Source organism: Varanus komodoensis, unplaced genomic scaffold (assembly GCF_004798865.1).
Source record: "Varanus komodoensis strain SLA01 unplaced genomic scaffold, ASM479886v1 scaffold48, whole genome shotgun sequence".
In the NCBI taxonomy this organism is placed as follows: Eukaryota; Metazoa; Chordata; class Lepidosauria; order Squamata; family Varanidae; genus Varanus; species Varanus komodoensis.
In genome coordinates, this window is record NW_025336059.1 from 6825331 (window position 1) to 6839325 (window position 13995).

At 49.6% G+C, this 13995-nt stretch overlaps 1 protein-coding gene across 1 annotated transcript in view; it reads left to right on the forward strand.

The window, feature by feature from the left end:
* Window positions 1–13995, forward strand: part of ARHGEF16 (Rho guanine nucleotide exchange factor 16) — a 28790-nt gene that overhangs the window by 12891 nt on the left and 1904 nt on the right. The window contains exons 6-12 of the mRNA XM_044445407.1: window positions 4407–4559; window positions 5956–6085; window positions 7030–7104; window positions 8344–8436; window positions 9955–10112; window positions 12170–12370; window positions 13752–13825. Of these exons, the coding sequence (XP_044301342.1) occupies window positions 4407–4559; window positions 5956–6085; window positions 7030–7104; window positions 8344–8436; window positions 9955–10112; window positions 12170–12370; window positions 13752–13825 (884 nt within the window). The remainder of the gene's footprint in view (window positions 1–4406; window positions 4560–5955; window positions 6086–7029; window positions 7105–8343; window positions 8437–9954; window positions 10113–12169; window positions 12371–13751; window positions 13826–13995) is intronic.

Below are 13995 nucleotides of genomic sequence, written 5' to 3' on the forward strand. Positions count from 1 at the left end.
AAACCAGTATGTCAGCATTTCTACCCCGAGCAAGAGGGCAGGTCGCAAGACACCATTTTGTCTACGCTCCTGAGAGCTCCTGCCGCCGTCACTCAAATAATAGCAACTCTAAGAATTGGGGCCTTTGAGCTGTGGTGCTGGAGGAGATGCCTGCGAGTCCCTTGGACTGCAAGAAGATCAAACCGGTCAGCCCTAGAGGAGATCAACCCTGACCGCTCTTGAGAAGGCCAGATACTGAAGATGAAACTCAAATTCTTTGGCCACCTAATGAGAAGGAAGGACTCCCTGGAGAAGAGCCTGATGCTGGGAACAATAGATGGCAAATGGAGGAGGGGGCGGCAGAGGATGAGGTGGCTGGATGGGGTCACTGAAGCAGTCGGTGTGAGCTTTGCTGGACTCCGGGGGATGGTGGAGGACAGGAAGGCCTGGAGGAGTGTTGTCCATGGGGTCGCGATGGGTCGGACGCGACTTCGCGGCTAGCAACAAGTGGAATATTAATATTCAGAAACTCATAGCGTGGGAGCGTGGGGATCCTGGCTTCCATGCAGAAGGTCTAATGCATGGGTCCACACTAGGCAAGAGAACCAAACGGACTCCAGCTTTCCATCTGGTATGCTTCTGAAAGAAGCAAACCAAGGGAAATTCCGAAAGAGCGAGTCGCTTTAGAAAATAAAATGGGCCCTCAAGCTGATGTCTTAAGAGTGCAAGTGACTCACCGAAACGGCTTTGGGGCTCCCCAGTGTAGCCACAATCAGCTTTCCCTCTTTGCTGTCAGCACCAAGCGCCCGGCCAGGAAGGGCAATTCAATCTGCCCAATCCATGGCATGGGGGACCCTGCATTGCCCCCCCAGGGAATGCCGCCGCGCCTCGTTCACAAAGCTGAGTCACCCTGGAATGTGCAGAAATGTAAATTTGGGGTCCGTCACATTCTCAGCATGTTCTTGGTCTGAGCTCTTTCCATAAAGGGTGATGAGAGAGGTTGGCTCATCGCAGGGACCTGTCCTCAGGCTGGCCCCACCCCACCCGCCCTCTCCTCGCCTTTCCAGGTCCTTTCAGGAACAGGTGTGTGTTGGGGGGGGGGTTCTACAGAAGCTCAAGCCTGGGAGCTGTGATGTCCCCATGCCGTCCCTCTCCATTCATTGAACCCGCAAATGGGGGTTACAGAAATCCCATGTTCCACAACTCCGTGCCCCCCTTTGTTCAATACCTCCAACCCCTTCCTTCCCTTCCTAGAAAGGAGCAACTCCTTCGTCCGTTGTGCTTTTCTTGATAACAGAGGGATCAAGCCACCCATAAAAACAAATGCCTATTTCTGTTTAACCTGTTACTGGTCATACACAGGGAAAGAAATGTGCGTACCATGAGCCCACGCAGGCTGATGGTTATCATGATCTCAGTAGGTGCAGAGGGGGATTACACACCCCGCCCCATAGAACCCACAATCAGATCTCAGATTCAGATAATACTTTCACAGGATTCCTACACACCCCGCCCCATAGAACCCACAATCAGATTCAGATAATATTTTCACAGGATTCCGGCAGGAAGGAAAGGGCCAAATTCCACTTCCACGCCTACTACTAATCAACTCTGACTGTTCTTTAGAAGGGCAGATACTTTGAAAATATTTGGAAACCATTTATTGAATCTGTTTGAATAAAACGAAAGGGGTGTGACCCACCACGAGAGTCAGTGCAGCTCTGGAAGGGAAGTGGGGCAACTAGAATGGATACATGATCCTAAATTAAGTAATCTGGCTTGTCGATCCTGGTGGAGGTAGCACTATGTTGTGTAGTTTCACCAGTGATGTTTACTCATAATTGTTGTTATTGCATTAATTGTGTTGTTTTTCTTAGCTGTAAAAATAAATACAAAAGCAGGAAAAACAGAATTAAACAATAGGGCAGGTACTGAAGCTGAAGTTCAAATGCTTTGGCCACATAACGATTGGGAAGGACTCGCTGGAGGAGACCCTGATGCTGGGAACGATTGGTGGCCGAAGGAGACGGGACGGCAGAGGGTGGGGTGGCGGGATGGATGGAGTAATGAACATGAAATCGGGTCAACTCTCGGAGGAAGTGGAGGACAGGAGGGCTTGGCCTTCTGCGCTCCACGGGGTCACAAATAATCGGGCACAACTGTGCAACTTAACAACCTACTACACCATGACTTCTACGCACCCAGCTGTTGCAACTTGTGCTTGTATGTGTTGTTGCTGTTGCTTCCAAACTCATGCCCAAGCCATCATGACCCGAGGGACAACACTCCTCCAGGCTCTCCGATCCATCAGCATCGCCCGGAGTTGACCTAAGCCAGTGGTGGTGAGCATATGGCAGATGTGCCACAGCGGAAACACAGAGCCCTCTCTGTGGGAATGCGAGCCAAGCTGCCCCAGCAGCGCCCCAGCAGCCGAGCATCGGATAACAGCGCACATGGGGGCCGTGCGCAGGCTCGGAAAGGAGTAGCGGCAACAGGCAATGACGTCAAAAGCCACGGCTAAGTAGCCATGACTCATCTGAGCTTTCGCATGGCCGGTCAGTGCACTGCAAAGGATACACATAAATTTACTTGGACTGGCTGTAAACTAAAATCTGTTTTCAGGTTTCATTGTGTTCAGATTGGGCACAAAGGATGAGCTATGCAGGAAAAGATCCTCAAGGAAGGCTGTTTGAAAATGGCCCTCTTTTCACTGGAATAGTGAATAGCCCTGTGTTAGGGTTAGGGGAGTGCACCAGGGTAGGGTTAGGGTTGGAAAACGAGGTGTTCTGGCATGATTTTGATGGTTGGATTGTGTTTAGCATAGGCAGAAAGGATGAGTTGTGCAGAAAAAGCTACTCAAAGAAGGCATTTCAAAACCGCCCTCTTTTCACTGGAAGTTTAGCCCTGTATAAGGTTTAGGGGAGTGCACCAGGGTAGGGTTAGGGTTGGAAAAACGAGGTGTCCTGGCCTCATTTTGACGGTTGGATTGTGTTTAGCATGGGCAGAAAGGATGAGTAGTGCAGAAAAAGCTACCTAAGGAAGGCTTTTTCAAAATCACAATATTTTCAATGGAACTTGACCCCTATATTAGGGTTAGGGGTGTGCACCGGGGTATGGTTAGGCTTGGCAAAACAAAGTGTCCTGGTGTGGTTTTGATGATTGGACTGTGTTTAGAATGGGCAGGAATGGGCAGAAATGTTGAGCTGTGCAGAAAAAGCTACTCAAGGAAGGCTTGTTTAAAAATCGCCCCTTTCAATGGTAAATTGCCCCTATATTAGGCCTTGGGTTAGGGTGCCCAAAGTGCAACCCAAAACCCGCTTATTCATCCCAAAGTTCCAACGCTACATTAAAACCTGAAATCTTAATTTTAGTTTAGAAAAAACAACACATCCAGTCCTCACCTTGGCAGTGTCCTGAGCAGCCTTGTCAAAGCTCGGATGGATGAGTCGCGGCTCTTGACGTCATCGCCTGGCACTGCTATCCCTGTCCGAGCATGCGCATGGCCCCGATGCGCGCTGCTATCCAATGCACAGCTGCCTTGGCTCGGCCGCTCACGGAGAGGGCTCTGCATGCCCCCCGTGCCATAGTTTCGCCACCACTGATCCCAGCGTACTTCATAAGAACAATTCTATACTGCCCCTCTTCCTTTTTATTAAGATTTGGAAAACATAATGTCTAACCATTCCTTGCAGTTGTGTTGTGTTCTTGACAACCAAAACAATCCCTTAAAAGAACTCCCAACAGCCTAAATATGCAAGCCAAACCAACCAATGCAACTGCTTGGAAATGTTCTACCAGATAAATGTTCTGCCCAGCCTGGCAAAAGGTTCCTGAAGAAGAAAGTTTCAGCTTGGCGGAAGAAACACTCAAGTCCTAATAGGGTGTGGGGGGTGGTGGGGAAATGGTTCCCATGGGCAAGGTATTCTATAATCTGTTTCATTGCACTGATGACTCTTCACTGCACTGATCTTTAGTATATAGATATATTTGTAATAGTAATACATGGTTAGTAATGTACACTAATATATGTTTGGGCCATCTCTCCATGCCATCTGAAAGGATATAAGTTCTTGTTGGTGGCGTTATGTGCCATCAAGTCCTCTCCAGCTTAGGGTAAAGCCCCCCAAAATGTCCCATCCAGGACACCCTTGCTCAGTTTTTGGAAAGCAAGGCTGTGGTTTCTTTTATGGAGCCAGCCTGTCTAATGGTTGGTCTTCTTCTGCCTTTGCCTTTCCATAGCTTGATGGTCTTCTCCAGAGAGATGTTCCTTCTCAGGAGGTGCCCAAAGTAGGACACAGTCTTGTCTTCTGGAGGAACTTCTCCACAAGCATTTGTAAGGTTGTGTAGGAAGCGTTGCCACTCTCGAGGTGCATTTTCCCAGAAGTCTCATGTCTCTCCATGTTTCCTCCTCTGGCTTGTTTCTTTAGCTTCTTTGAGGACTTGGAGAAGAGGCATCAGGAGCATGTCCTCATCCCAGACATCAGTGATATCATGGAGGCCCATGCGGCGCACAATTTTAACCCGTACGTCATCTATTGTTCCAATGAGGTCTACCAGCAGAGGACTCTCCAGAAGCTGCTGTGAGTGGCTTGAACTGCAGAATATAATTGAACCTACAAGGTGGCTTAGCCCCTCTGCTCTCTCTCAGCTTCATTCCCTGCCTAGCTGCCATCCACAAATGGGGGGAAGTAAGCCCCACTTACTTGTGGGGGTTTTATGAAAATTACCATTGCAGAATGTAGATGAGGCTTTGAATATTTGATTGAAGTTATACCCTGGGCCTCTTTCTGTGTGTGCACCTCACTGGGACCAGAGAAAAATGCCTCTGTGCATGTGCAAAGTATGTCTCTCCCACCCCTGGATCATATGGCCCAGACAGTCATCAAAAGGAAGGTTTTGCTGAAGGGACAAAAAGAAGCTTCCATGAAAAACTTTTCACAGAAGCTAGAAATTAGAGCAAAGGTTTTATATGTCAGAGAGAAAAGCTAGATGTCCCATTCCAAATTTGTGCCAGAAATCTATTTCTGACTCTGTGCATTTACTTCCACATGGTGTAATGTCTGAAACTTTCTTTAGCTGTGCAGGAGAGCAGAGTCCGTTTATGGGTGTTCTGTTCAGTGGACACCCTGCCCTGCACCTTAAAAAAACAGCCCTCAAGGTGACTTGCCCTGAATTTATTTATTTAATTATGCCAAGCTTTTCTCGACTGTCACAAGAGCCACGTGGCTCTCTGGATGTTTTACAGCAATTAAAAATAATCCAACAAAGCATGAAAAGCCTCAACATGAACGAATTCTGCAAATAAAATATCTCTTCCAAAAACATCCAGCAGAAGCACTGACCTTCTTGACCTCGTACAGTGGCCAGATTGGGCCACATCTGATATTTAAATAATGATTAAATTTTAAAATTCAGAAATGAAATTACCAACCTAAACTTAGAATTGAACATTTCAATTTAACTATGAACAGGCAGGCATAGGAAAACTTTGCTCCCCCTATACCCCCCCTTATGCTCTATAATAGATCACCCCGAATCTGTATACATCAAGCATTGGAAAGGAATAGGGATTTGCAGAATAAGGGAGTTATTTATACAAGGGAAACCAATAAAAAAGCAACTCCCAACAGTTAAAACACTCCCATTTAAAAAAAAAAAGTCTTTGGTGCCCAAATGTGTACAAAGAGGGTACCTGGCGCACCCCTCTGGGGAGCTGATTCCACAGTGGGGTGCCATGACTGAGAAGGCCACACGCCGGGTGGCCTCCTTCCTAGCCACCTTTCAAGGAACACGGCGAGGCAGCCTGGCACCCTTCAGCGCGACCTCAGGCCAGCCGAGGTCGGGGCTCCCCCACGGGCTGCCCTCTCTCTTCCCCAGCGGCACAGGTTCAATCTGCCGCTCGTCATGGCGTAGAGCAATCTGTGCGCCAACCAGGCGGATGAGAGAGACCGCTGGTTGCTCTCTTTTTTTTTGCAGAGCTGCAAACCCTGCCTTTAAGGAGACCCTGAAGCACATTGAGCAGAAACCAGAATGTGGCAGCCTTCCTCTGATCTCCTTCCTCATCCTCCCCATGCAGAGAGTAACACGCCTGCCTCTGCTCATGGATGTGAGTTAAGGCGGGACCAGCGGCACCTCCCAGCCAGCCGCTTTGGGAAATTCCAGCCCACGTGCCTGGACCTCTGTGTCCGACTGCTTGGAAGCCCTTGTGATGGGTGCTTGTTTGCCCACCTGTCTGCCAGAATGCCAGTGCAGCGCAGTGGTGAGAACATTGGCCCAGGGACCTGGAAGATCTGGGTTCTAAACCCCACTCAGCCATGAGATTCCCCAGGAGACTCTGGGCCAGCCATTCACTCTCAGCCTAACCAACCGCACAGGGTTGTTGTCGTGAGGGTAAAATGGAGCTATATCAGATACTGGGAGTTCCTCACAAGAGGAAAAAGCTACTGCAGGGTAACCAGAAAGCACCAAGACCATTTAGTCTTGCTATTCCTAATAGCTAAACAGTATAATGTGAATCCTGTAATTCTAATCTAGAAAATTCCAGTTGAGGGCTGTCCTGCCTAGTTGGCCCCTAGCAGCTACAGCTGTGGAAGAGGGAGAACTCCGGACAATTCCGGATTAGCAAAAGTTCCCCCTTAATTTGGGAAAATCCTTGTCCAAGCTAGCAATGCGCGATGGGTTTTGCTCATGAGGTTGAAGAAGAGCGGTCTCACCCTGTTGTTGGCATCTCTAGGCCCATCTTGGGTCTCTGTGAGTCGCAGATATGGTGGAGGGAGACAGGTTACTTACCTGCCAAGGTAGTCTCTGAGTGGTCCTTTCTGTGCCCCAAAATTTCTCTCCCCTGACAGATTTAGAACAGAGGAATAGGTGGGAGTCGCCAAACGACGTTTCCACCTAAAGTCTCTGTTTAGCTCTAGAATGCCCTAAAAGCTGTTTTGCTCAGGCACATAAACCCATCAAGGGACATTCCTTCAAAGAACTTCCATGGCAAGTGAGTCATTGGCCCTTGTGTCAGCCTGTTAAATAGCACGACTATCTGTCCTATTTCAGACTGTCTGCCAAAAAACACAGATGGACTCCCCTGCTTACGATGCTGCCACCCAAGCCCTGAAGGCCATAAGTAAGGTAAGACTTCACAGAATCATAAAATGGTAGAGTTGGAAGTGGCCGTGAAGGCCAACGGCTCCACCCCCTGCTGTTGCAGGATGCCAAGTCACACCATCCCAGTCAGAGGGCTGTCCAGCTTCTTCTTGAATGTCTCCAGTGTGGGAGAGCCCCCCACCTCTCCAGGCAGCTGGTTCCACTGTTGTATTGCTCTGACAGTGAGGAAGCTTTTCCTTTTATCTAGCCTGAATCTGGGTTCTTGCAACTTGACTTGATTATTTTGTGTCCTACACTCTCATAAATCATAAAATAGTAGAATTGGAAGGGGCCATGAAGGCCATCAAGTCCACCCCCCGCTGTTGCAGAACACCACATCACCCCATCCCACTCAGGTGGCTGTCCAGGTTCTTCTTGAATGTCTCCAGTGTGGGAGAGCCCCCCACCTCTCCGGGCAGCTGATCCCACTGCCGTATGGCTCTGACGGTGAGGAAGACTTGGACTTGGGAGTCCTGCACTGAGCAGGGGGTTGGACTTATTGACCTCCGTTGCCCCTTCCAGCTCTACTATTCTATGATTCTTTGAATGGCTCTGCACACTTCTGGAGTTGAGCATGTGAAGGCTGGTCTGGGCATGAACAGCACCCATTCATGAGGCCCCCAGTGAACTGCCAAACGGGGGGGAAAGGAGCTAGGCAAGGCCACTGACTTGAGACAATAGCTCAGTGATGGAAGCAAAGTCTCTTTGTGCATTTGGAACATGATATCCCACAGGGGTGTGGAGACGGTGACTCTCCTCTGGCTGAGAGAAAGCAGCAGACGGACGGAAGAGGGCAGCAACCGGGCAGGTTTTCCGAAGGACTGAGAGGTGCAGAGTTTCCGTCTGGAACCAGGAGTGCGGATTTGGAGGGGGGGTGGGTCCCCCAAGCTGCTTTTTGGAAATCCACACCAACCCTCCCTTGCTTCTATTTAGGTCTCTTTGTGTATTCGGACAGCGTGACGATAGAAGGGCATGATAGCTGTCCAGAGTTCTCTCCCGGGAAGGGAAAAAGCCTCTGGTTTTCAGTGTGGCTCCTCCTTACTCTCCGGGGAAGTGAGAAATGCCAGCAGTGACATCCTAGCAAGTCCTTTTGTGCCATTTTCTGCTGAATTGTGCCCAAAAAGCCAGGGCAGGGACTTAAGCCCCTGGCCACATCTGCGTGCACTTTCACGAAGCGATTTTCTTTTTAAAATATAGATATGCTTTGTCTCTCGTGCTTTGCAGCTTGTGAAGAGATGCAACGAGGGTGCTCACACAATGGAGCGGACGGAACAGATGTATACCTTGCAGCAGCAGCTGGAGTTCGGGAAGATCAAGGTGAGACACCCCCCCCCCCCGCGAGTCCTGCGTCTCCAGCAAGATGGATTCTGGGGGGTTTCCCTCCAGCAGACGTGCATTTGTTCATTTGTCCAACATTCTTGAATTCAGAAATGCACCACATATGGAATGAAGTACCTTCGAATCTCTGCTCAGTTCGGATTTTACCTTGGTAAGGTGAATTTGGTGTGGTAAAATCAGTCTGGATCTCACCTTACCTGCTCTACCTTGCCGGGCTCATGGGAGAAACGGCAGGTGACCCAAGACCCACCTCATGGCTTGGAAGTTCATCCCAAGTCCTCACAGTCTACGCCCATCTTTCTTATTGATCTTCTGAGAGCTCGACTTGCTGTCTCTTCTCCCAACGCTTTGTAGCCTGTAGAAAAAAATCAGTGGGGAAGGGGTCGGTGTCATGAGGTGTTACCCCTGACGGACCGGGGCTTGTTGGTGTGCTTTCCTGTTGCAGTTTTCTCCAGGTGAGCGAGCAGTGCCAGGAGAGAGAGGACAGGATCGGAAGCCTGGTCTCGCCCTATGGTGGTGGCCCCATACCGGCCTGGAGGAAGAGGGGAAGCTGGCAGGCAGGAGCAGGGGGTTGGGTGGAGCTCCTTCTGGGGAAGACCCACAAATCCTGGAGCCGACCTGCTGGATGGCATCTCCTCCTCCTCCCTCTAGATGGGTGGGGATCTTCCGAATTCTCAGCAGTTAGAACTGTTGTCCACACGTCCGTGGTGTTGTCGCTACTTATAATTACTTGCCCACCCGATCCCTTTGCACACACCCATTCAAAGAAGTTCTCCCAAATCGTTAGGCCTTGTCCTGATTGGCTGCAACACATGGTGCTAAGGAACAGAGTTGTTGAATGGGAAGCTGAACCAAAGTGCCCGCCTAAACTGGGAAGCTAAGCAAGGTCAGACCTGGTTAGAATCTGGATGGGAGACCTGAGTCCTGCACGGAGCGGGGAGCTGCCTGTCACCACCTGATTGCCCATCCAGGCCTGCTTTTGAGAGGTTGGTTGGGAACACCCAGAATCTGCCTGAAGGATGTCTCACCCCCTGCATGCCAGGCTGCCCCTCAAGAGCTGCAGGGAGGCCTTGCTCCAGAAACCCTCTTTGAAGGAGGTATGGAGAGCAGGGCCTTCTCTGTGGTGGTGCCCAGACTATGGAATAGGCTCCCCAGAGAGGTCCGCCTGATGCCGACTCTTTATTCTTTTCAGCTCCAGGGGAAGACCTTTTTATTTACCCGTCATTTTAATAATTAAATTAATAATTTTAACAAAATCAATAATACTTTATACAGTCGCAGTTTCTTTTTCTTTTTCCTTCTTCCTGTCTTTATTTTTGAATTGCTATCGTTGTTTGTAACATTGCTTTTATTGGACGTTTTCATTGTGTTTCATATCATTGATTGATTTTTTGTAAGTCGTCCTGAGGATTGGACAAAGGACGGTAGAAATGTTTTGAATGAATGAATGAATGAAATCTAGTCATTGGCCAGTGTCACTGTGGGTCTGTCTTTCAGAACTTCCCACTGATTTCTGCTTCCCGGTGGCTGCTCAAAAGGGGGGAGCTCTCCCTTCCCCTGGTGGAAGAGGGTGGAATTTTCCGGAAGGGCTCCGGACGTGGGAGCTGCTATCTTTTTGTGTTCAACGATGTCCTGATCATCACCAAGAAGAAAAGGTGAGTAAAGGGGGTCTTGATGGGACCATCTGGGGGCAGTTTTTCCCCATGGAGTTACTGAGGAATTCTATTCCACGAACAGTGTACTTGGCAATGGGTGACTTTTCCTCCTTCGTCTTCATAAACATTTTAGTTTAGAAATAGAATCTGCAGAGCAAGAAAGCAGCCATTCAAAGAGCCCGTTTCCCAGTATTAACCACGGGTTTGGTGCAGGCTTAAGGATCATTCTCCCTGAACATGCCTTTCTTGGGTGCCTTTTCAGCGCCCGATGATTGACATCTTCCAAAAGAGGGTTTGTGCACTTGGTGGATCCGGTGATCCAGCATTAATGACGGGTTTGGCCCAACAAACCCCGAATGTTTCGAAGTGCCAACCCTTCTTCCTCTGATGGATCAGTTATGTTGCATCTTGTTTTCCATAAAAGCAACCTCCTAGGGCAGTGGTGGCAAACCTATGGCACGCATCCCACAGCTGGCCCACAGATCCCTCCCTGTCGGCACACGAGCCCAGTCGCCCCAGCATCGCCCCAGCAGCCGAGCATCGGGCAACAGCGCACATGGCCATGCGCAGGCTCGGAAAGGTGTAGCGGCGCCCAGCAATGACGTCACAAGCCGCAACTCATTAGCCACGACTCATCCAAGCTTTCGCATGGCTGGTCAGTGCGCTGCCAAGGGGAGGGAGGGAGAGAGAGAGAGGGAGAGAGAGATTTGCTTGAACAGACTGTGAATTTTAATGCATTCATTTTTATTAACACCAGTTTTTAGCTTTGAGTTTTCTTATGAAAAATTGAAATTGAATATCTAAGATTTAGCAAAGAGATGTTCTAATTAATGTTGTACTGTCCCCCTGGCATATTTGAATCTGCAGCACCATATGCAGGTTTTATTGTTGTGTTGGCGCTTTGCGATAAGTGGGTTTTGGGTTGCAGTTTGGGCACTTGGTCTCTAAAAGGTTCGCCATCACTGCCCTGGGTTAGAAACATAGAAACAGAGCGAGTCAGAAGGGGGTCTCCCGGGCCATCTAGTCTGACCTCCGGCACCAGCCGGCTCCGCTCACAACATGCCCACCATGTGGACATCCAGCCTATCTTTGAACACCCGCACCGATGGGGCCTCAATGACCGCTCGTGGAAGCCCATTCCACACCCTTGGGGTCCTGACTGTTAGGAAGTGCTTCCTGGCATCCAAACGGAACCTTGGCTCCCTGAGCTTTGCTCCGTTGGGGCGCGTCCTGCCTTCCTCTGCAGGGGAGAACAGGTCTGTACCCACCTCCGTGTGACACCCCCTCACAGACCTGTATGTCGCCAACAGGTTGTCAGGAAACATCCATTCATGGTGTACCATAGAGCTGGAAGGGGCCAGAGGGCCGTTTCATCGAACCCCCTACTCAGGGCAGAACTCCCAGTCAAACCATTCCTCTCAGACAGCTGCCCAGCTGCATCCAGAAGGCCTCCAGTGTGGGAGAGCCCACCCCCTCCCTAGGTCACGGGTCCCATTGCTGTGTTGCTGAAACAGTCAGGAAGTTCTTTCTGATGTCCAGCTGGGACCTGGCTTCTTATAACTGAAGCCAGTTGTTCTGTGTCCTGTCCTCGGGGATGATGGGGAAGAGATCCCAGTCTTCCTCTGGGTGACAACCTTTCAAATACTTGTAGAATACTATCCTGTCTCCCCTCAGTCTTCTCGTTGCCAGGCTAAATTGCATATCCTAGGATTGCTATTCCAGTACGGAATAAAGTATCTTTGAATCTCTCCACAGGTTGAGGAAGGACTTGTGTTAAGAACCACCCGTTTCAGAAATCTTGTGTACTCATTTGATCATCTCATGTACTCTGTGTATTTCTCTTAGTGTTCCTGAAAGAGTGGGTGCTTTTCCAGGTCGCATTTGTTTGGGATCAGACCACACGACCACCAGCTTCTTCACATGTAAACTGCTAGAAAGATACAGAGCACCACCGTTGTCTGGAGGCCGCAAACTCTGCCGGTGTTGTCCTGCCGTTTCACGCCCTTCCTGCTTCCATCTCGTCTCCTTTTCCTTCATCATCATCTTCTTTCCCACAGCGAGGAGAGTTACACAGTCCTGAACTATGCCATGCTGGAGCTGCTCTCAGTGGAGAAAATCGAAAACCCCGGAGCTCCCTCCTCTCCCCCTGGCAAGCCGGGTTCAAGCGGCCTTTTCCGCAGCGGCAGCTTGTTCCGAGTGACCCTGAACAAGGACAGCGAAGGCAAACGGGAGGAGACTGTGCTGGCCGCAGAGACACGGTGAGTATCGCCAAGGAGAGCAAAACCAAGTCCTGTTGCTCAGCCCAGTCTGTCTTTTACCATTATGTTTTGGTACATTTGATTTATGGTTCTATTTGTTCATTCACTGTTTTACCTTGTCAACTTGTAATGGCTTATGGCTAAATGCAACAGACTGACTGGTGGTGGGCATTGGACGCCATACCAAGGCAAGAGACTGGGAGAGCTGGACTTTGGGAAGATCTTTGGTGCAAACCCCACCTAAGCACAAGTCGGTGGATGCAAGACTGAGCACCAAACCACCAAGTCTTCCAGTCTCCAGAGCCAGTGTGGTGCAGAATGCAGGGTTGGGACTCAGGCGATCCGGGTTCAAGTCCCCGCTCAGCCATGGAACCAACTGGGAGACTCTGGGCCAGCCACAGACTCTCAGCCCAGCCTACCTCACAGGGTGGTGGTTGTTGTGGGGATCAGATTGAGAGGAGGAGGAGAAGGATATATGTATGTATGTATTTATTTATTTATTTATTTAGCATTTTTGTGTGCCATCCCATCACTTATAGCCTTGGGACAGCTCACATAACTAAACAAACATAATACAAAATACAATTAAAATCCGGAAACACAAAGTGTAAGCCACTTTGAGTTCTTAAAAGAAAAAGGGTGGGGTATAAATCTAATCAAATGAAGGAGCCCTAGATGAGCCCTCGGTTCGCAATAATTTGGGGGTCCAAATACTGACTGGACTTTATAGGGCTGTAGTATGGCAGGGTGAGCAACCCAACCACCATTCCCACATGGAGGGTCTTCCTGGACACCTCATGGGAGCAAGGCCGTAGCCAGTGGTGGGTGTACCAACACCTTCCAGACGCTTTGCCATCCGTCTCCTTTCCCATTGGCCGTGCTGGGGCAGCTGATGGGAGCTGGCTCGCCAACCGTCTGGACAACAGCAGGTCTGGAATGACTGGACTTGGTTTTGTGTCAGCTGCCCTGAAGGTTTGAAATGCTGCATGAATCTCTGCAAACTCGGAGGAAGCAGAAAGCTGTGAACTCGAGTCCCCTCTCCTGGATCCAAATATCATCCATCTCGTACAGTCAGACCTATTTTGAGAGGCCATCCGCTCTCCTCTGCATGTCTTCTGGCTGAGCTGAGGAAGATGAGAGATTGGGGTCCTCATATAAAAATGCAAACTGAATGCATTTTGTCACCCCTCAAGCCAACGTATCTTGAGGGTTTTGGATCACCAGCTCTTCGGTGTGGCTTTGGATTGTCACACTGGACTGCCTTGAGGCTTTGTGTGTTTGTGTCCCTTCCACACCTCCTACTTGTATCTTCTGAGTGGGTAAGGGGACAGAAGGTTTAAAACTCCCTCTTCCTCTCTCCACACCAATCTGATTTTGACAGGAGTGATCGCGCCCGGTGGATCACAGCTTTGATGCACGCGGTGAACAAAGGAGTTGACACTGTGAAGAAAGGAGGTACAACCTTTGGGGCTGAACACCTGGCTTTTCTCTTAAGCCTTCTTTGATGTCTGAGAGAGGAGGGGGAATTGCCGGATACAGAAGAGATGGGCTACTTCTCAATAACTCTCTCTCTCTCTCTCTCTCTCTCTCTCTCTCTCTCTCTCTCTCTCTCTCTCTCTCTCTGT